Source organism: Nyctereutes procyonoides, unplaced genomic scaffold (genome assembly GCF_905146905.1).
Source record: "Nyctereutes procyonoides isolate TBG_1078 unplaced genomic scaffold, NYPRO_anot_genome, whole genome shotgun sequence".
NCBI classification, from domain to species: domain Eukaryota; kingdom Metazoa; phylum Chordata; class Mammalia; order Carnivora; family Canidae; genus Nyctereutes; species Nyctereutes procyonoides.
Window position 1 is genome coordinate 55,324,522 of NW_026575131.1, and position 20,517 is coordinate 55,345,038.

The following is a 20,517-nucleotide window of genomic DNA, read 5'->3' on the forward strand; positions in this document are numbered from 1 at the left end:
TGCCTTAGCTTCCCCACAGCTCTGCTGCCCCCTCTCGGTCTCCTCCCCACTGGTGACTTGGAATTGACTTCAAGTTGTCAGGTGGCCAACTCAAAGGAGTTTCAGGGGACTTGACTGACTGGGGTAGTCCTTGCACTTAGGGACTCCAGCAGGGAGCCTGGCCAGGGCCCTCACCCAGCGGGGTGGGAGGCATGGAGCCCTCGGAGGAGGATCAGGGTCCTGGCCTTCCAGTGTCGAGGGTGGGGTGGCTCACCCTGTCTCGGTTGAATCCGGTGGATGCTGAACACTGACATGGGAGGTGCCCCTTTCCCGCGGGGGCAGCAGGAACAGAACTCGACAGAGCGGCCAGGAGTCCAGGAGCTCTACCAAAACCTGCCACCACCACCCCGCCCCCCGCTCCAGGCTTCTACTGCGGGGCCTATCACAGCCCCAACACAGGGCTGCTCCAGGCACAGGTGTGGCCCAAGCCAGACATCAGTCCAGAACCATAGTTTCCTAACAGGTGGGCAAGAGGGACAGACCAGCAGAAGCACTTTCTGGAAGCTGCACCTGGAATGAGGACAGCATAGCGGTTGAGGATTTCACAGCAAAGGGCTGGGATGGTGCTTTTGCAAGGGGTAACCCTTTCTACAAGGACAGACCACGCACGGGGTAGGGGGTGCACGCCCACCAGCACAGCACAGAGCGGGGGCCCGGCCCCAGGTGACGGAACATACCCACTCTCAAGAAACAACATTAGAAAAGACAACAGATGCACCGGGTCAGGGCTGGACAGTAAGTTTATACACACCCACATCAGGTCTAGAGCCGCAGGGGGCTCCAACTCATTTACAAGCATCTCATCACAGCACCTGCTTGGGGGCCGCAGGCGCAACCGGGCTGTCCCCGCACAGGTCCTCACATCGCAATAATGCTTTATTAAAAGGAAGATTAATATGCAGCTTTGGGGGGGGGAGTTTTTACAAGTATTATAAGGAACAAATCAAACATCCTATATAAAACTTTCCAGACCTCCAGGGAGGTCTGCGAAGCAGGACAAAGTGCTCTTTACACAGGACTCATAGGACTTTCAAGTATCCAAGAGGCGTTTGTGAATGCCCTAACCATTCTACATACATACACCGGGCCAGCGGGGCACTCAGCAGGGGCCGAGCGAGCTGGCAGGCAGGGGGCTCTCACTGGTGTCCATTCCCACGGACCCCCCAGCTCCAGAAGTGGTTCCACATGGGGCCTGGGCCTCTGCAAGGCAAGAGAGGGAAGGGGCTTTAGCTGGCTGCACCCCCAGACCTGGTAGGGGCCTGAGTCCCTGCCCCCACAGCTCCCCCTTCCGACAGCTACTTGCTCCCGGCCCTCAGACCCTGTCCCCTCCTGAGCTCACTTGGGAAGAGCCAAATGCTGGCCCCTCTCACCACCCACTCCGCTCCCCTCCCCCTCCTTCAGGTCTCCCTGAGGCCCATCTACAGTCGAGGCCACTCCAGGACTGTACCGCTCCCCTCCCAGGACTCAGCCCATGGGTTGGCACTGCAGGTGCAGCCCTGCGGGGTCTCTGGGAGGCCTCCGGAACGGCACCACGCTGTGGTCAGCACCCAGCTGCCGGCGTTACCATGCCTATTTCTGCTATGGCTACCGCAGTCGTCCTGGGGTGCACACGGCAGCTTTCAGACAAGTCAGATCTTGCAGACCCTGGACCAGATCCCCCTGCCTACACCTGGCCAGCCCGCACAGCGCCTCCTGAGGTCTCTTGACTCAGCCCCTCAGTTTACAGACAGGTGGTGTATGGGAATGAGAGGGCGTGCATTCTTCCTTTCCTGCCAGGCTGGTGAAAGAGGAGTGTGGGGCCCTTCTCACCCCCAACATCCGAGATGTCCAGGATCACAGAGTCGCCGTCCTCCTCTTCCTCCTCCTCCGTGTCTGCCTGGAAGCCATCCAGGTCCCCAGCTCCAACCTGGACAGACAAGGGTGCACCGGCCATGAGCAGCAGCAGATGGGCCGCCGGGACCCTGCACCACCACTACCCGTTCCGACAAGTTTAAGGTGACTGCTTGAGAGCCGGTGAGCAAAGGAGCCCTGTGCAGGGAGAGAAGGTTCCCTCAAAGGACCTCATTCAGATCTCTGAAAATGACCACCAGCCGTATTTACATTACAAAAATGATTTGCCAACTGTTCCTGAATCAGCAATCTGGGTTTCTGGTTTGGTCTGAAAGAGACAGTGATAAAGGACCCACTTTCTCTTGAAATAAAAGGCAGAGAACTCAGCCCACCAGCGTCTCCTTCTCTGCCCAGGGGCTCAGTCCCTCCGCCCGGCGCCCAACAACTCTCCTGCTTAGACCACTTTGGCCTGGGACGACACCCCCTGAGCCCCTGAGCCACCGCAGGTCGAGGGCAGGCGGGGCCTCCACTGAGCGCAGAATTTCCACCGACTTTGCTGAGCCGCTTTCGCTGGCTTTCAGCAGAGGGGACAGAAAGCGTGGAAAGGAGGACCAATGGTAAACCCCAACCACCCCTACAAGCACCCCTGCTCTGTAACTGAACGAAGAGCTGACAGAGGCAGAGATGGGCTTATTTAAAAGGGGGGCTATTTCTCAAAAACACTCCTGAAACCAATCCCTCTGCTACAGAAACCTGCATTTTCCTGGAAAACGGGGGACAGCACAGGACCCTCTAGTGTGCAGACTGCTGCCCTGGCGCAGCCCCACGGACCCTACCACAGCCCCCAGAGCAAGCAGCGCTGTCACAGGCAGGATGCCAAGGGCACCTTCCAACCTCCTGTTTCAAAAGAATCCACTGGCTAAGAACACAGCCCAGCTCTCAACTCTGCTGATCGGGAGGTACTTGGTTGTGTCTGTCAAGGAAAAGGAACAGACCAGATGTACTCAGCTCTCCCCGCTCACGGGCCCTGCAGACAGGACATGCACGTGCAGAGGAACAAGGCTTTCCCTGCAGTCCGCATCCGCAGCCCTCCAGGCACAGGACAGGCACTCAGCCCCCACTGGGAGTCCAGGGAACATCCTGAGTGCCCCTCGGCTGCCTCTACTGCCAGCAGGGGCCAACGGCGTTTAGTCACGACAAAGAAATTAATTCCGTGACCTCTTCAGGGTCATTTTGATCCCAGTTGGTTTTTGACCTAAAGGGAAAATTGGGCTCTCCCCATCTTAGAAAATTGAGGCCCAGAGCCTGAGTCACCCTGGGCCACATGAGACTTCTGGCAGCAGAACTGGTGCCATGCCACAGCCCTGTTCATCTTACTGATCGTAACACCTTGTGAACACACAGAGTGTTGGGACTACTGTGAGTTCAAAAAGATTTTAAAATTCCCACAAAAAAAAAAAAAAAAAAAAAAAACACAAAAAACAGAATTTAAATAAAAATTTGGAGAAAAATTTAAATTCCCACAAATTAAAAAAGCCCAACCCAATCTAAAATATCCGTGCAGGGGCAGCCCGGGTGGCTCAGCGGTTTAGCGCTGCCTTCAGTCCAGGGCCTGATCCTGGAGACCCGGAATCAAGTCCCACATCGGGCTCCCTGCATGGAGCCTGCTTCTCCCTCTGCCTGTGTCTCTGCCTCTCTCTCTCTCTCTCTCTCTCACGAATAAATAAAAAAATATTTCAAATATCCGTGCACCTTTATATGTATCCCCAGGGGTACAGAAGCATCGAGTCATGGCTTTGCCGAAACACAAGTGGAAGCACTCCATACGCTCCCGGGCCGCCAATCTTACCTTCTAGAAGTTTACCTGTGTCTTCTGCTTTTCTGTGGGTGCTGTGCAGTGGGGGGAGCTCTGCTTCAGGCATGCCCCAAAGCCATTCTCCCACCTCATCCTTCTAAAACAGACCTGGAATTTTGTGCATGGCTGCTGGCCAGTCTCATTACCCAGCCTCTCCTGCAGCCGGGGAGGCTGTGCCAACGGATTCTGGCCAGACTCAGGTGGAAGGCTGCTGGGGAGGGTTTCCCTTTACAGCTAAATAGAAAGTCTCTGCTGCCTTGATCCTGCTGGTTGGAAGTGCGACAGCCATTTGTGACCACGATGACAAAGGCCACACACCAAGGAGGGAGTAAGACACGGGGGGCGCCTGTCATTGGCAGGAGCTCAGAACCCCTTGTTGCTGAGACAAACCCCCATGTGTTGAAGCTGTGATGTCAGGGCCTGTTACCAGTGGCCCAACACCAGGGACCACTACGCAGAGCAGGGGCGACACTAACTGAACATCCCCAGAAGGCAGAGTCTCAGGGCTTCCCTCCCTGCAACGCACACTCTGTGTCACCACCCACCCACCCCCTGCAGCCCGGGCCCATTACATGAGACTTCCTAAAGGGCTTCTGTTATTATTTTTAAACCTTTATTTTAGAGAGAAAGAATGCTCATGTTTGTGAACAAGCAAGCGGAGGGACAGAGGAAGTGGGAAAGGAGAATCTCCAGCAGACTCCACTCTAAGTGCGGAGCCTGATGGGAGGGCTCAACCTCACAAACCCCGAGATCACGACCTGAGCTGGACGCCTAACCGATTGGGCCACCCAGGCTCCCCACTGAGGGGCTTTTATGATGCAGACATCAGGGGTGCCTGGGTGGTTCATTTAGCAAAACATCTGCCTTCAGCTCAGGTTGTGATCTCGGGGTCCTGGGATGGAGCTCCGTGTCTGGCTCCGTGCTCAGCAGTGAGTCTGCTGGAAATTCTCCTCTTCCTCTGCCCCTTACCCAGCTTGTGCTCTCACTCATACTCTAAAATAAACCTTTAAAAATAAAGTAAAATAAAACGCAGACTTCGGGTTCCTCACTCAGACCTACTGAATCAGAATCACCGGGTCCAGCATGCCCAGAAAGGTTTTAGCCCACTCTCTGGGTGGTCCTTCTGCCCAGAGTGTTTTAGAATGCTGGATGCAGCAGGTAAGCCACACGGGGGGCCTACAACATGGTTGTTTGCTGTGTGGCCTTCCGAGGAGCCCCCAACCCTGCTAAGCCTCCCCAAGGCCCCACGGGTGTGCAGAGGGAGCACAGGCCTATTCAGGCGTGTATCATCAGATGAAACCTATTTCACAGATCCCCAGACACACACTTTCTCATGCATCCACCTGTCACCTGGGCAGGCACTGTCACCACACTAGTGTAACTGGGAGTTATTTTCTTTTCTGGAGGCTCCGCAAGATAATAAAGCATCTTACCAACAAAATGTACAGACTCACATAAAGCGCACAGCACAGTACACAGCATTTGAAGAAACACGTAATAGTGGCTAAAACCACTGTCCTCCATGCAAGTACAGATCAGGCAGGAACACAAGAGAGGACCACCCCGGGGGTAGGGGGGAGCCGCGGTGGAGCTCAGGATGCAGCCATGACTGTCACATGAGAACATGTGGGACTCCACAGCCACGGACACAGCGGGGTCCCAAGGGAGGGCTGCGGGGCAGATGCCTGCAGATGCCTGCACGTGCTGCACACGTAAAGGGACAAACCAGGTTGCTTTTCAGCTCAGCTATTTTCAAGCTGGGGTTCCCACCACTGGTTTCAACTGGAGCCGGCCACACTCGGGGTCCCTCTAAGACTGTTGGGGTAACAATAATACGGCCCATGGAAAGGTTCTCCCATTCAAACAAAGCTTGAGCACCTAAGAGATCTAACACAGCCCGTCACCTGGGCTGAGGCTCAGGGAAATTAGTATGTGCCCGTCTGAGGCCCCAACTCCTCACCCAGGAGGCTCCCCATGAGGCAAGGTACAAGCTGTGTCCACAGGAGGGCTGGAGCCCTGTACCCGGCCGTGTACTCAGGCCAGGGACAGTCACAGTTTAAGAGGCATGTTTACAACGTATCCAAAGCATCATCCACCTGTGGGCAGCAGGGAAAAGGCCGGGCCTCATTCCAGGAGCAATTTGTCTGCCTCCCTGTTCTGACAGCCACTTTATTTTCTAAGGTGAATGGTGACTCATGTCACAGAAGCAGCGAGCAGAAGCTGGGGGGCAAGAGGGCGTCACCACCCAGCCTCTGGGATGTAGCTTATGTAGCTCCCCAAGCCATATTCCCCCCCCCCAAAAAAAGAGGGCACTGGACAGAGCCAGAGAACCAGCTCTTAAAAGACGCCTTCATCTCAATCTCCTCATAAAATCCAGTCTCTCAAAATCTGTAACTCCGTAAGATGCCTAAGACGACCCAGGGCTCACTACGCAAAATAGGTTTCCAGTAAGAAGCGATGCGTGAAAGAAAAGAAACTCGTCATAATTCTATCCCAGTGAGAAAAAAAAAAAAAAAAATATATATATATATACCAACATCAGCGAAGGCTGTGGCTGGGGGCCCCTCTGAGCATGCAGCTGACACTGGAGACTGCGCAGCACGGTCACCCCCAGGACCCGATGCCCCACTCCTTGCACTTGCTCCCGTGAGCGCAGCCCATCTGTGATTAGGCAGCTGTTCGTGTGACAACTTCCTGTCTGTGCTCCTGTTAGATGGGTTCTGCTTGTCACTGTGCGTACAAGGTCTAGCAGAGGCCCTGGTGTAGCATAAATGCTACATCACTAGGGTAAGTGAACGTAAAAACAAAAACATAAAAAAAAATGTAAAAAGTAACTACACGGGACACTGGTAGGGGCTGAAAAGAAATGAGCCACCGGGCCAGGCAAAGACATGGAGAACCTCGAGGCAATTCCTGAGTGAGAGAAGACAGCCTGAGAAGGCCACATGCCGTGTGGTTCCAAGTCGGGCAAAGACAGAACCAGAGACAGTAAGTGGATGAGTCTGGAGGGAGGGACGAGGCGAGGACACAGAGCACGGGGGATGTGTAAGTCAGTGAAGCTCTGTAGGAGCCACAGGGGTGGACACACAGCATCACACAGTCGTCCGAACCCATAGAACGTAGAGCACCAAGGGTGACCCCGACCATCAACTGGGGACTCTGGGTGCAATGACAGGTCGATTATGACAAACGCACAGCTCTGGGGCCGTGTTGATAGAGGGGGAAGCCGTGCACGCAGGGGCTGGGCAAATGTGGGAAATTTCTACACTTTCTGCTCACTTTTGCTGTGAATCTAAAACTGCTCTAAAAAATATAAACTTTATTGAAGTTTAAAATAAGCCCCTGTGGGGGAGCCGCCCCCACCCCACCCCACCCCTCACCTGCCCGTCGTGCCTGCGCTTCTTCATGAACTGCGTGATGCACATGCTGCCCGCTGACTTCCGCTTCAGCGAGACGGGCGTCCCCTGGCTGGGTCCTGTGGCGGGGACGCTGCCACTGTCCTCCCTGGTGGCCGAGGGCACCATGGTGATGTAACTCCACTGGCATGGCACAGGCAGGTGCTCCTGATCAAAGCTCTTCAGCACCTGGGGGTGGACGTACCAGCACATCCTGAAATCAGGCCTCTTCTCATATACTGAGTTCTCAGAAATTATCCGCTTGAGCCTGGCCTTGGAGGGGACGGTGGCGTCCTCGCTGGTGGTGGGGGTCTGTGGGCGGGAAGAGCTGGGGCTGGCCGGACTGGCAGAGCTGCTGTCAGGACTGCCTGTGTCCTTGCCGAGCAGCCCCCGGCGGCAGCACTCCTGGAACTCTCGGATGATCACTTTGCTTCCGTTCACATTCCCGTGCAGCAGTGGGAGCAGCTGGGCCAAGACTGGCGGGGGAGACACAGAGAGAGAGACAGAGCAAACATTGCACAAGGCTCCATGGTCTGTCACCAAGGTCAGAGACGCGGTCAGCTTTGGGGTGGCTGCAGGAGGCCGGGAAGCCCAACCTTCTCCAGGCGGGATTTCTCTGGATAAACTAGCATGCCTCACGGTGTGTGCTTATTTCTCCCTAGTCGGGATCACCACACTCTCCTTCTGAGCCACTGGGCCTCTCCGGCTTTGAAGAGCAAGGAGGCACAGTCCTTAGCGATGTGTGTGACCTCGGGCCGGCCAGGCACTCTGGGGAAGCGTGTTAAGTAAAAGAGTGCCCAGACTGCTGTTGTAGTGAAGAATGAACAGATGTGCTCAGCAGGCACTGGCTTTTGTTATTTGTTCACAGGACTTCTAAGTTTTGATCCAGTCACCTAACAAAGTCTCCCTGGGCCTAGGACAGCTAGAAGCCTGGTCCCCTCCCATTCCCACCAAGCACGGACACTCACTCTGCTGGTCTCTCTTCTCGTGTTTGGAGGCCTTGGGTGTCTGCTCCTCCTCGGAGGGGACTGTTTCCAGAAGGCACGCCGTGAACTGCTGCAGCACCTTCAGGTCGGCACCACCATCCTTATTAGCCGCCCAGATGCAGCCGATCTTCACAGGCTGCAGCACGCGGAACCTCTTCCCCTTGGCCAAAAACTCGTCCCACTCTTTGGCCTTCAGTTTCTGGCGAACCTTGTGGTTCTCTGGGTCAGCACACTCCTTGCAGGTTGGAGAGCAATGCTTACTCAGGGTGCCCAGGCCCCTGTGCCCTCGCCTCCCGCCTCCCAGACACCAAGAGGGAAGAGCTTGCTCATCCACCATCAGGGCTGCTGCACCCTGCACGTATCAGAGCTCCCATTGTATCCTGCACCCCTCTTCCTAGCATTACCATCTGGGAAACAGCAGAGTGCTTTCCTAGACTCCATGGAGACAGGCACTTATGCCCTGTGCTGTTTGTTCAGGATGTACCATCCTCTCTGGCCATGACTGGCAGTCTCAGGTACTCTCTTAACCTCACCAATAAGCCACTCAAGGCCACTCTGGATTTTCTGGGGAGGGTGTGATGCCAGGGTCATGCAATCAGCAACCCCAAATCCCACACCCAGTTCACCCTCAGGGCTAGGCCCCTCCCACGCTCCAATACCGCTCTCAAAGACAGAAGACTCATGGGCTCCACAGACACACATGAGGTATCCCTCCCCCTGCATCTGATTTGGAGAGACAAAACCATTCCCCCAGTCATACTTCCAACATTTCTCCACCACCCAAGCACTACGACCTGAAAAGCTGTCCGAACCCTAAAACCAGCCTATTGAAAGTTTCACCATCTGGCCGAGTCTGTCTAGAATGTTGGTGGCAAGGGTAGGGGGATGCCTCAAAGGGACATGGAGGAACCATCTGGAGAGACGGGAAGTTCTAGATTTTATTTTTGGTGACAGATTTACAAATGTCAATCATTAAAGCTTGCTGTGCTCAATAATTAGGATCTGTGTGTTTTCTTATACTTTCATCATGCCTCAACTAAGAAACCATAAAAGGAAAAGGGGGTTTAGCAGTCTGACCCACACACCTCCCAGCCTCTCTGACTCAGCCTTCTGCTCACACGGTCACCACCCTGGGAGTCTCTCCTACCTCTGCAGATCCCACTACCCTCCCCAGTAAAACTTAAGCCCAGGTCCCTACAACCCCATAGATGACTACTTGTTGGGGTCGCAAACAGGCTAGCAGCCACTAAGCTCGGTCCGGCCGAACTCTCTCAGGGACAGTCACCTCCAAGCTCATGCCTCACCTCAGTTACTCCCTCGTCCTCAGACAGGTACCCATGGGGCACGAAAAAACCATCATCCTCATCTTCATCCTCTCCTACTTCATCATCATCATCCTCAAAAAAAAAAAAAAAAAGTTCATAATACATAGCCAACAGACAAAGTATGTCTCATTTAAAATGTTAACCTGCGGGGAATCCCTGGATGGCTCAGCGGTTTAGCGCCACCTTCGGCTCAGGCCATGATCCTGGAGTCCCAGGATCGAGTCCTACAACGGGCTCCCTGCATGGGTCCTGCTTCTCCCTCTGCCTGTGTCTCTGCCTCTGTCTCGTGAATAAATAAAATCTTAAAAAAAAAAAAAAAAAGTTAACCTGCAAAAAAGAAAAAAAAAGGTTAACCTGCAAACATCTAAGGAATGAAAAGCCACCTACTGCCTTGGGCATCATTCTTATGGACACCTCAAGGGTTGGGAGAAATCTCATGAATGAATCCCATTATTTGACACTGACATGGGAGTCGGGTGGAACACAGGCAAGCATGCCCCACTTAACAGGGTAGACACTGCTTGGTCCCACTGCCAAGTGGGTTAGTGTCACCAAATAGGCTTTTCAAGAGAAGTTGGAAACCTAGTTTTTCTTAACTTCTTAAAAAAAAAAAAAAAATTATTTATTTATTTATTTATTTATTTATTTATTTATTTATTTATTTATTTAAGAGAAAGAGTGGGAGAGGAGAGGGAGGGGCAGAGGGAGAATCTCAAGCAGACTCTGAACTCAGTGCAGAGTCTGCCATGGGACTCAATCTCATAACCCTGAGCCAAAATCAAGAGTTGGACCCTCAACCGAGCCTCCCAGGTAGCCCTGAGATCTGGCTGAAATTTCAGATGACACCGACACCGTGGGTCGAAGGCTGGCTGTGAGTGAACTCAGCCTAGGGCCTGCCTTGGCCTTCTGGGGGAAACCACAGGTGCAGGTGTGTGCTTACCCCCTCACTGTGGGACAGGGACTCGCCCGGCTCCTCCTCTTCCCACTCCTCGTCACTGTCTACCTCATAGTCCAGGAGCTTCTGAGAAAACAAGGACACAGGGCGTCATGGTTGTCTTTCACGGGTGGCAGAGCAGAAAAGCTACAATGCTTATGAAATCCAGGAGACCAGTGCAAAAAAGGCAAAATGAGAAGGAAATGTAGAAAGGCAGGTGAGGCTGGACCACTTGCTCACCCTGTCTTGGGCCCAGGGGTCCCTTGGATGGATGACAGTTGTCTTCTTATTCCACGTTCCCCAGTACGCTGGTCGATGATTCTCAGAAAACTGTAGGAGCTTCATCCTGCCAAACTTCTTCCTCTCAGGAACACCGTCGACCTTGCCGCTCTCCACGATCACCACATCACTGAGGAGGAAACCCAATTAATGTGCCTGTTCCACAGCCCACCCGCTGACCACCCAGGCTTCCCAAGAAAATAGGCCATCAACATTTTACCATGATGGGTAACCAACCACCTGCTCCCAAGAAAGCTAAGGGACATTTATTCCAGGGACACAGAGCAAGGAGGAGGGAGAAACAAAACTGCCAAGTTGCTGGCTCACAGCATTTACAGAAGTGGGGTCGTGGAGAGTAAGCAGATCAAAGAGAACAGTGAAATGTCCTTCCCAGGAGGCCAGCATGGAAATAAGATCCCCCCTCTGAGAGACCAGGAGGCCAAGCCAAGCAGTCTGCACTCCACAGCAGTGGCTTTTGGCAAAGCCACTGCACATGAGACTTCAGAAGCTCAGGGGAAGCCAAAAAGCAAGGTCTGAAGGTTCAGGCCTTAGGTCCAGGATGGAAGACAACTAGCCCTTGGCCACGATGAGCCAGCAGCGGGCCTAAACCCAGAACTCTGCCTTGGGCCCTCCAGGACTTTCCAACTGCACTCTGATTTCACCAACAGGCAAAAGGCTGTCTCCCCACCCACTAACCTGTTATAAATATTCGTGTTTCGATTTGAAACCACGGTGGGTCCGGACCTGAGGGGCTGACGGCCTTTCAGATCTTTCAGGAAGGAGAATTCGCCACTCTGTTGCTGGAGGAGCTGGTCCAACTGATCACAAAGGTCTTGGTCAAAGACAGTCCGAAACCGAGGGGCGAGAACCATGTGCTCTTTAATTTCAAAAGGGGCAAACTTCCCACAAGAGCCGGCCAGGGTCTGAAATGGAGAAGAGGATGTGATAGCATGCTTATGAGAGGGGACGCCCACCACTCAGCAGCCATGAGGGTGTGAGATGCTGGACACATGGCATGTGCACATTGCTTTTCACATTCATCCAGGTTGCTAAGTCCCAGGAGACACACAAAAGGCTACACCCTCTGTGATGTCATTTATACTAGTTTCTGGAAAAGACAAAACTACAGGGAGCCAAGTGAGGTGACAGAAATACTCTAGACCTTGAGTATGGGATGGTGGAGCACGGGGGTGCTGTGGAGTCCATTGTCAGAACTCAGCAAACGAGAGAATTTTACGTAAATTATACCTCAAAAAACATGGCTTTTTAAAAAGAAGAGGGTGGGCTGCAATAGGACCTGAATTCCCAGGTGAGGGAAAGACCCCGGGGACTGACCGCTTATCCAAAGCCAAACCTTGACAAGATGATTTACAACCCAAGCCCATCTCAACACTGAAAGCGGACACACGAACCTGACAGGTCGGTGCCTGTTCCCGAAGAATTAACCGCCACATATTCTGGTGGGTTTAGTTTGCCCCTCAGAGTTGCTTCAGCATCTCCCATGTCTGTCAGTGGATCCCAAAGCTGGGAGCACAGCATGACTTGGGGAGTCAGGAGGAGAGCCTAGATCTATAAAGCTCAGTATAGGAAAGCCAGCCTCTGACCCCATTGAGGATAGAGCACTATAGCAACAGCCTTCACCATGGCCACACAGCAGGACATCTGGAGGCTGCTGAAAACCTCAATGCCCACACCAGGGATGGGATCCAGGCTCCGTATTTTTGTAAAGCTCCCTGGGGATTCCCAACACAGAGCCAAAGCCAAGAACCACCTCACTAATGAACGGGTGCTGGGATGTCAGGCATCTATATGGGACAGAGTTAGGGCCAAGCCCATATGACCAGGAACTCTGGTCAAGCTAAGGAACTATACATAAAAAAAACAAACAAAGGGGGGGGGGAATCCCTGGGTGGCTCAGTAGTTTGGCACCTGCCTTTGGCCCAGGGAGCGATCCTGGAGTCCCGGGACCGAGTCCCACATCAGGCTCCCGGCATGGAGCCTGCTTCTCCCTCCTCCTGTGTCTGCCTCTCTCTCTCTCTATGTCTATCATGAATAAATAAGTAAATCTTAAAAAAAAAAAAAAAAAAAAAACGAACAAAGGGGACTGGCTGGCTCAGTTGGTAGAGCATACGACCCTTGATCTTGGGGTTGTGAGTCTGAACCTACATTGGGTGTAGAGGTGACTTAAAATCTTTAAAAACAGATGAACTAGAACAAAGAGTAAAAAAACAAAAAAACTAAGAAAGAGAATGAATCTGTCAATGGCTACAGGGTACACAAGGCTTTGTAACCACAAGCCCACTGCCATAAAAAATTTAAAATGTTGACATTAAAACATAAAATTTCGGGCACCCTGGGTGGCTCAGCAGTTTAGCGCTGCCTTCGGCCTGGGGTGTGATCCTGGAGACCCGGGATCAAGTCCCACGTCAGGCTCCCTGCATGGGGCCTGCTTCTCCTTCTGCCTGTGTCTCTGCCTCCCTCTCTCTGTTTCTCATGAATAAATAAATAAAGTCTTACAAAACCAAACAAAAAAAAACCATAAAATTTCTGAAGGACAAAAGATACAATAAACAGGTTAGAAAGCAAGTAGCAGACTGAGAGGGAGTATCTATAGCATGTGTCACCAAGAATGAAAATCCTGGCTGTGGGTGGCTCAGTTGGTGAAACATTTGCCTTCAGCTCAGGTCATGATCCCAGGGTCCTGAGATAGAGTCCTGTATCAGGTGCCTTGCTCAATAGGGAGTCTGCTCCTCCCTCTTTTCTCTTCCCCCCTCTCCAAATAAATGAATAAAAAAGAAAATCCTGGCTGTAAAAATAACTCCTAGAGTTCAGAGGAAAAGCCAATCCTACAGAAAAATAGGTAAAAAATAGGAATTGGCAAGACAGAGAAGAAATAAAGTGGCAGGATGCCTGGGTGGCTCTGTGGTTGAGCGTCTGCCTTTGGCTCAGGGTGTGATCCTGGAGTTCCAGGATCGAGTCCCACATTGGGCTCCTGAGGAGTCTCCTTTTCCCTCTGCCTATGTCTCCGCCTTCTGTGTCTCTTGTGAATAAATAAAATCTTAAAAAATAAATAAATAAAATGGCAAACACACACAAAAAGATGTCCAAGTGGAATCAAAGAAAAATGTAAAATGAAGTAAGAATTTTTTTTTTTGCCGACTAGATTGGTGAGGTTAAAAGAAAGCATGTTCCATTCAGTGCTAGTGCAGGAGAGAAGAGCATATTTCCCCATGATGCCCAGCATGGACATTAGCACTTCCCACTGGGAGGGTGCCCGGATAGGAACTAACGCAATTAGTGATTCTGTGAGTGTGTATCCTTGGACTGCGGGCCACGCCCACTTCCCGGTGGCTGTCCTAAAGAAAGGCATATATGCAGAGAGGAGGGTCAGTGACACTCACCGTGCCACCGATGGGGCATTGATACTGCAATGGACATACAAACTGTGACAACATCCACACTATGAAATGTTAAGTGGCAAGAGAGAACAAAGCCGACCCAAAGGAGCCAGCATGGCAAGAATCCAAGATACAGCTATGTAAACAAAATAGGGACATAACAAACTCATGAATCATTATGTATATAAACAAATATATATGGAGGGATGTGAATGTAGTCAAAGCTCTAGGTGACACCACTGCATGGGTTACCTCTGGAGCACTGAGGGGCAGGGAAGAAGTCTGGGGTTTCCAGAAGCAGGTGCTGCTTACAGGGTGACAAACACCAGGATAGGGAAGCAGAATCCTGGGCTGCATTCTAGACTGTTGACTTACGCTTAATCTTGCCTCCCACCCTGAGCCTCAGTTCTCTGAAGGTAAGGACTAGGTCTTTGATGACACCTTTCCACATAGCTCCTAATGCAAAACTGTTCATGAAGCAACTTAACGCTTAGCAGTTTTAGCAAACATGCCACTTTTAGCCTTTTCAAAGACATGACGAATAACAAAATATTGAGTCTTCAGACTCTACCAGAAATAAAAGCTCCCTTGTGAGCAGAGGCCCTCTCTTGATGAAAGGGGAGCTACCTGGTCAGAAAATACCCTTATGCTTTCAAAAGGAAGAACATGACCGAGAGAGAAAGCCAAGCCAGAGGAAGCCAGAAGCTCACCTTGGGAGCCTGTGGGGTCTTTGGCTTCTGAAAAAACCTCGTGATTTCAGCCTTCTCTGCTTTAATGCGCTGCAACGGAAAAGGAGATAAGCATGAAGAAATGAAGAGGGACAGTGGCCTCTAGAACAGGAGCCCCAGCACTTTTAAGCTGAAAGCATTCTTTTGATATGAGCTCTCAAAACCCATCAACACTCAGTCAGTCTCGGCGGGGGCCACCTGGCTTCCCCAGACGGAGGGAACACCAGCAGCTGTTTGGGAGAACAGTCTATACCTTCTCTTCTTCCCGTAACCGTTTTTCCTCTTCTTTTTTCCTCTTCTCCTCCAGCTTTGCCCTGGGAGACAGGAAATTCGGCTTTAGCCCCAGGTGTGGCTCATAGGTCCCTGGCAGGGGTGTGTGTGTGGTGTGTGTGTGGGGGTGGAGGTGGGGAGAGGATATGCTTGTGTGCTGGGGGGAAGGGGTGGAGGTACTACTGCTTCCCTGCCCCCCCCAGGCCCTGCACCGCCTCCCTGCCCACCCCCACCTTCCAAGGGCACACGCACTCTAGCGCCTCCTGCCGCTCCTTGCGCCTCTCCTCCTTGAGCCGCTGCTTCTCTGCCTTCTCCTTTTCATCCTTCTCCCTTTTCTCGCGCCTCTCCTTTTCCTTCAGCTCCTTCTCTTCCTCTTTCTTCTTCTTGGCTTCTTCTTTGGCCCGCTTGGCCTCCTCCTTCAGCTTCTCCTTTTCTTCTTTCTCGGCCCGTAACTTGAGCTGCTTGCCCAAACGTTCCTTATCCTGCAGCCAGGAGATGGTCCCACAGCTGTGCCCCTGTGCCTCCCAGGAGGGCCCAGAGGCAGCTGGAGGGAGCAGAGAGGTGACCCGCCCATGACCCCCCCACTGGCCAGCGCCCTCCCACACGGGCCACCCTGTAGCACCTGTCACTGCCCACCACTAGAACAGTGATGTCCACTGGCCATTTGTCCCAAGACCTCAGGGCCATTCAAAATAAGATTCGCTCAAAATACCATCTTTAAACATGGGGTGGAGTTTATCTTTTTACCTAATGAGAAACAATGACATAAGAAGCTCTGGGCTACCTAATCATAAAACCGTGGTAAAATAAAGACACAAAAACACCTGTAGGTTTTGCTTCCCTATCTTTAAAGCAAGAGCATTTTTCTTCCCACATCCCACTACCCAACCAGATCAGATCATAAGGTTGATCTTATTTCCTCTGAAATAGAAGATCAGAGTGAGACAGGGACCTGGAACCTGTTATGTCAGGGGGGAAAAATGAATTTGCTTTTATCTTTACATCAGTTTGTCATTCCCAACAACTGGTACATGGCTTGAGGCACTGTGTTATTACATAAGCTTGAGTTCCTACTCAAATGCTCGCCTGCCAGACACGGGGGGCTCATCCTCTGCCATAGCACCAGGTAATTTTCAAGGACTATTTCCATCAAAAATGGATTTCCCATGGGATGCCTGGGTGGTTCAGCAGTTGAATGCCTGCCTTCCGCCCAGGGCATGATCCTGGAGCCCCAGGATGGAGTCCCGCATCAGGATCCCCGCAGGGAGCCTGCTTCTCCTTCTGCCTGTGTCTCTGCCTCTCTCTCTGTGGGTCTCTAATGAATAAGTAAGTAAAATCTTTAAAAAATAAAGAAAAGAAATGGATTTCCCCACATCAGGAACCTGGCAACTCCACTTTCCATCTGGGCATAGGGCTATGTCCTTGTCTCTAGGGAATATCCTACCCTCTGTTCTGAGAAACTTTTGGCTGCTTTAACGAAAGCCATGGAGGCGCGCAGTTAGAGATGTTCTTACAAAGCACTTTCTTCTGATGGATGGGATACTTGAAGAAGGTGCCTGGTCTGGGGAAAATGTGCAAGGTGGTAAGGAGTCATCTGTCCCCATTGCTAAATAAGAAGGCAGAAGACTTCTGGAAACCAGCCATACTTGAACCTCACGTGCATCGCCACCCCACGTGTGCCCACCTCTGAAATTCCAAGAATAAGAGAAACTCTAAAACCACCATCAAAACCTGACTTATAGGGACGCCTGGGTGGCTTAGGCATTGAGCGTCTGCCTTTGGCTCAGGGCATGATCCCAGAGTCCCAGGATTGAATCCAACACCGGGCTCCCTACAGGGAGCCTGCTTCTTCCTCCTCTGCCTGTGTCTCTGCCTCTCTCTGTGTGTCTCATGAATAAACAAATAAAATAAAATAAATAAAAATATTTTTTTTAAAAATGTGACTCATGGGATCCCTGGGTGGTGCAGCAGTTTGGCGCCTGCCTTTGGCCCTTTGGCCCAGGGCACGATCCTGGAGACCCGGGATCGAATCCCACGTCGGGCTCCCGGTGCATGGAGCCTGCTTCTCCCTCTGCCTGTGTCTCTGCTTCTCTCTCTCTGTGTGTGACTATCATAAATAAATAAAAAATAATAAAATAAAATAAAATAAAATAAAATAAAATAAAATAAAATAAAATAAAATAAAATAAAATAATAAAATAAAATAAAATAAAATAAAATAAAATATGTGACTCATAAAAATTGAATGCAGCCATAGGCAGATAGCACAGGAAGTACTGGGTGAGCGCAGATCCAGTGTCATCACCACCCCTCCCACAAGCTGGCATGGGGGCAGAAGCCCACTGGCTTTCTCTGTTCTTTATGGCAATGAGAAAAAAGTTCTCTGCTTTGCAGTGTGCAACACATGGTGACCCCAAGATAACAGAAGTGAAGACTCAGAAGGCAAAACTAGATAATAATCACCCATCTAGCGTCATGGCCACCAAACTAACAGAGCACATGGGAAGGGGTCTGGGACTCAGGGAAAGGGACTGGCTCTTTGGGAGGCAAGCTTCAACTACAATGTGATGCGCAACTATCAAGATGGTAGTAATAACAATGATAATAATAGGAGAAGCTTAGAAAAGGCTACATAAAAACTTAGTGTGATTTAGCAAAGTCAAAAATGATGCAACCCGCAAGTCCCGGGGCACAGTTGTGAGATATGAAGCAAGAGTCAAAGGCATGGTCAGGACAAGTGGGGAAAGGTGACAATAGGCAAAGGAGGTGCATGGGGCCTTGCTTACTACTTAAGGCAAAAAGCACAATAGGTTAACTTTTTATTTCAGGGGAAACATCTTACTCTTTGCAGTCTGAGCTTGTCCTTCTCTGCAGAAGCTTTGATCAGTTTCTTAGTTATCTGAAATGAAAAACATTTCTCTTTAAACATGAATTGTTACAATCACTATAGCACATATAATACATAGCACACTCATTTGGGAAAGAAAGGGAAGGGGGGAATAAGGGACTTGCATGATTAAGAACTTCTTCACAAGAGCATAATGAAAACCTTTCCAGTGACCAGTTTCCACCAAACAGAACCAAAAAACCAACATGTCATAGTGGGATCATGAAGGCCAATGAACATGTACGTGCATGCATCTGGGGACAAACAGGAGACTGGGGAGAGAGATCACAAAAATGAAGGGGGCCAAGCACAGGAGAAACAGGGTAGGCTCAAACCTAAATGGCAGTGGAAAGCCAGCCTTGGCATCAGGCAGGTGACATGGAGAAGGATTTGTCATGGAGGACAGAGGATGCACCCTCTCCAATAAGGACAGTGCTCTTACTGGCAAGTAGTGCCCGGCACTGCTGCCCCTTCTGATTTTTCTAAGAGGGGCTGATATTGGGAATTTTATTTATATTTTGTAGTTAACATCTAAAATCAATGTGAATCAAATAAAACATCTATTGTCTGGATTCCCATGAGCCACCAATGTGTACTCCCTGCTTTCTGAAACGTGGAGCAAATGTTCAGGAAATAAGGTCAGCTTGCCAGAGGTGGTGATCTGGTCTAGGACCCCTACATCCTAAAGCACGACATTCTCTACTGCCCTTCTGCCAAGTGAACTCGGGTTACAGGGACTCACCAAGACACACTGCTGGATTCACTCACCACTGAGCATGAACAAGTTCAGACTACTAGCCTAAGCTACCTCCAGAGCAGGAAATTCTGAAAACTAAACCATCAGTGGGGAGAGAGAGTGCAGACTGGAAAAGCATGAACTTTCCAGGCTTCTTTGAGACTTAGAAAGGTGGCCAAAAATGTAAAACTGAAGTGTTGAAAAAATCAAAGGCCCATTTCTCTTAAAACGCTCTGACATACGGACAAAAGCTAGGTGGCAAGGGTTTCTCCATCTGAGAAAGCCTAAGATCTCTTACAGAATAAAACTTAAAGGTTAATAAATTCAAGAAGACATCCTTATTTGGGACACACTGAATTTTTTGGATTAAGCCTTCCCTTAGGACATGGGTGAGCAGTCTTATGAAAGCCACATGCCGCAGGACCTTGTCAAAAGCCACCAACATTGTGCGGGGATGCTCAAGCCTGTCTGTTACCAAAGCGGTTTTACCAAGGGCTTGAGAAAAAGGATCTGTCTCTCCAGAGTCCACTATGCCTGTCACATCTCTGGACTTCATCCCCACCACAAAGGATTTAAGAGCAGAATCTGCAAGTTACTATATCTGTTGTTGTCCTTTGCATTCAAACTTACAGTACCGAATGTGACTGCCACTCCCAAGCGAGGGCACTTGAAGGGAAAACACAGTCTCGCCCACATTTGGTGAGTTTCAGATGCAGAATCAGTGCCTTTTACAATGCCTCCCCTGCTGGGAGTCCAGGCACAGCAGAATTGACATGATTCCCAGGAGCCAGCTAATGATCTCCAACCACCAGAGCAATTATGATTTCATGCAGAACTAATATCTACTGTTTCACTAGGCACTCAGGTGGGCCTTACGGGTCTGAAATGTTATCTTCTTGATATGTGTGACACAAGTGTTTATGGAACTCTTGCCAAGTAGAGGCCACATGTGTTACCTATCTGGAACTCAGCTGCCAAAAACAAGACCCAAGATCCCAGAAGGAAGCTAAAATACACATATCACCTATCCCATGTCGTCAAGATTGATTTAACTATGTGCATGAATATCCTTGCATTTTATTTCGCAGGATCCTCTCAGAGCCACTTGGTCTGATTTTACGTATAAGGAGATCTAGTTTCTTAGCTCAGCAGCAGCAGCAGCGAATGAGGTAAGGAGAGGTGGGCAGGCAACAGAAGCAGCTAAAAACTTACCGGCAGGGGAGAGACAGCAGCCGGGAAGAGATAGAACTCAACTGCTCCAGCCGTGATGGAGAGCAGCAGGCAAGATTAACCTGTGAGTACCTGGGAGCTGGATATGCTATCTAACAACAGCCCAAGGAAACATGTAGAAAGCTCATTACAGTTATTCTGTCAAGTCTGAGAATTAAAGACAATGGAAACATCCACCAATGAGAATGATTCTGGAAGCCGCAGTAGCTCCACAGCAAGGTACAGGACATGGCAGCTGACAAGAGATCTTCCCAGGCCATAGAGGAACACACTCCAGAATGAAAAAGAAACATATTTACAACACATGGTTCACATAAAGAAACAAAATGATACTGTGTATTCCCCAAGAGATCTCTCACAGACACCACACAGAGAAATGTGAAATAATGAGAACCTCCTGGGAGGTCCGAGATTGTTATGCTTCCATTAGAACATGAAGAACTGGGCAGCCCCAGTGGCACAGCGGTTTAGCGCCGCCTGCAGCCCAGGGTGTGATCCTGGAGACCCGGGATCGAGTCCTGCGTCAGGCTCCCTGCATGGAGCCTGCTTCTCCCTCTGCCTGTGTCTCTGCCTCTCTCTGTGTCTCTCATGAATAAATAAAATATTTTAAAAAATGAAGAACTTA

At 50.6% G+C, this 20,517-nt stretch overlaps 1 protein-coding gene across 2 annotated transcripts in view; it reads right to left on the reverse strand.

The window, feature by feature from the left end:
* Positions 1–761: 761 nt before the first annotated feature.
* Positions 762–20,517, reverse strand: part of CHAF1A (chromatin assembly factor 1 subunit A) — a 28,416-nt gene continuing 8,660 nt past the window's right edge. Inside the window, exons 4-15 of one of the 2 annotated variants that reach the window (XM_055344466.1) lie at positions 17,882–17,938; positions 15,292–15,521; positions 15,023–15,083; positions 14,752–14,820; positions 11,340–11,566; positions 10,605–10,773; positions 10,371–10,451; positions 9,410–9,502; positions 8,088–8,340; positions 7,105–7,595; positions 1,849–1,945; positions 762–1,239 (exon numbers count right to left, since the gene is read on the reverse strand). In XM_055344466.1, the coding sequence (XP_055200441.1) occupies positions 1,139–1,239; positions 1,849–1,945; positions 7,105–7,595; positions 8,088–8,340; positions 9,410–9,502; positions 10,371–10,451; positions 10,605–10,773; positions 11,340–11,566; positions 14,752–14,820; positions 15,023–15,083; positions 15,292–15,521; positions 17,882–17,938 (1,929 nt within the window). In that variant the 3' untranslated portion in view covers positions 762–1,138. The remainder of the gene's footprint in view (positions 1,240–1,848; positions 1,946–7,104; positions 7,596–8,087; positions 8,341–9,409; positions 9,503–10,370; positions 10,452–10,604; positions 10,774–11,339; positions 11,567–14,751; positions 14,821–15,022; positions 15,084–15,291; positions 15,522–17,881; positions 17,939–20,517) is intronic. The other variant, XM_055344467.1, reaches the window with a different exon arrangement.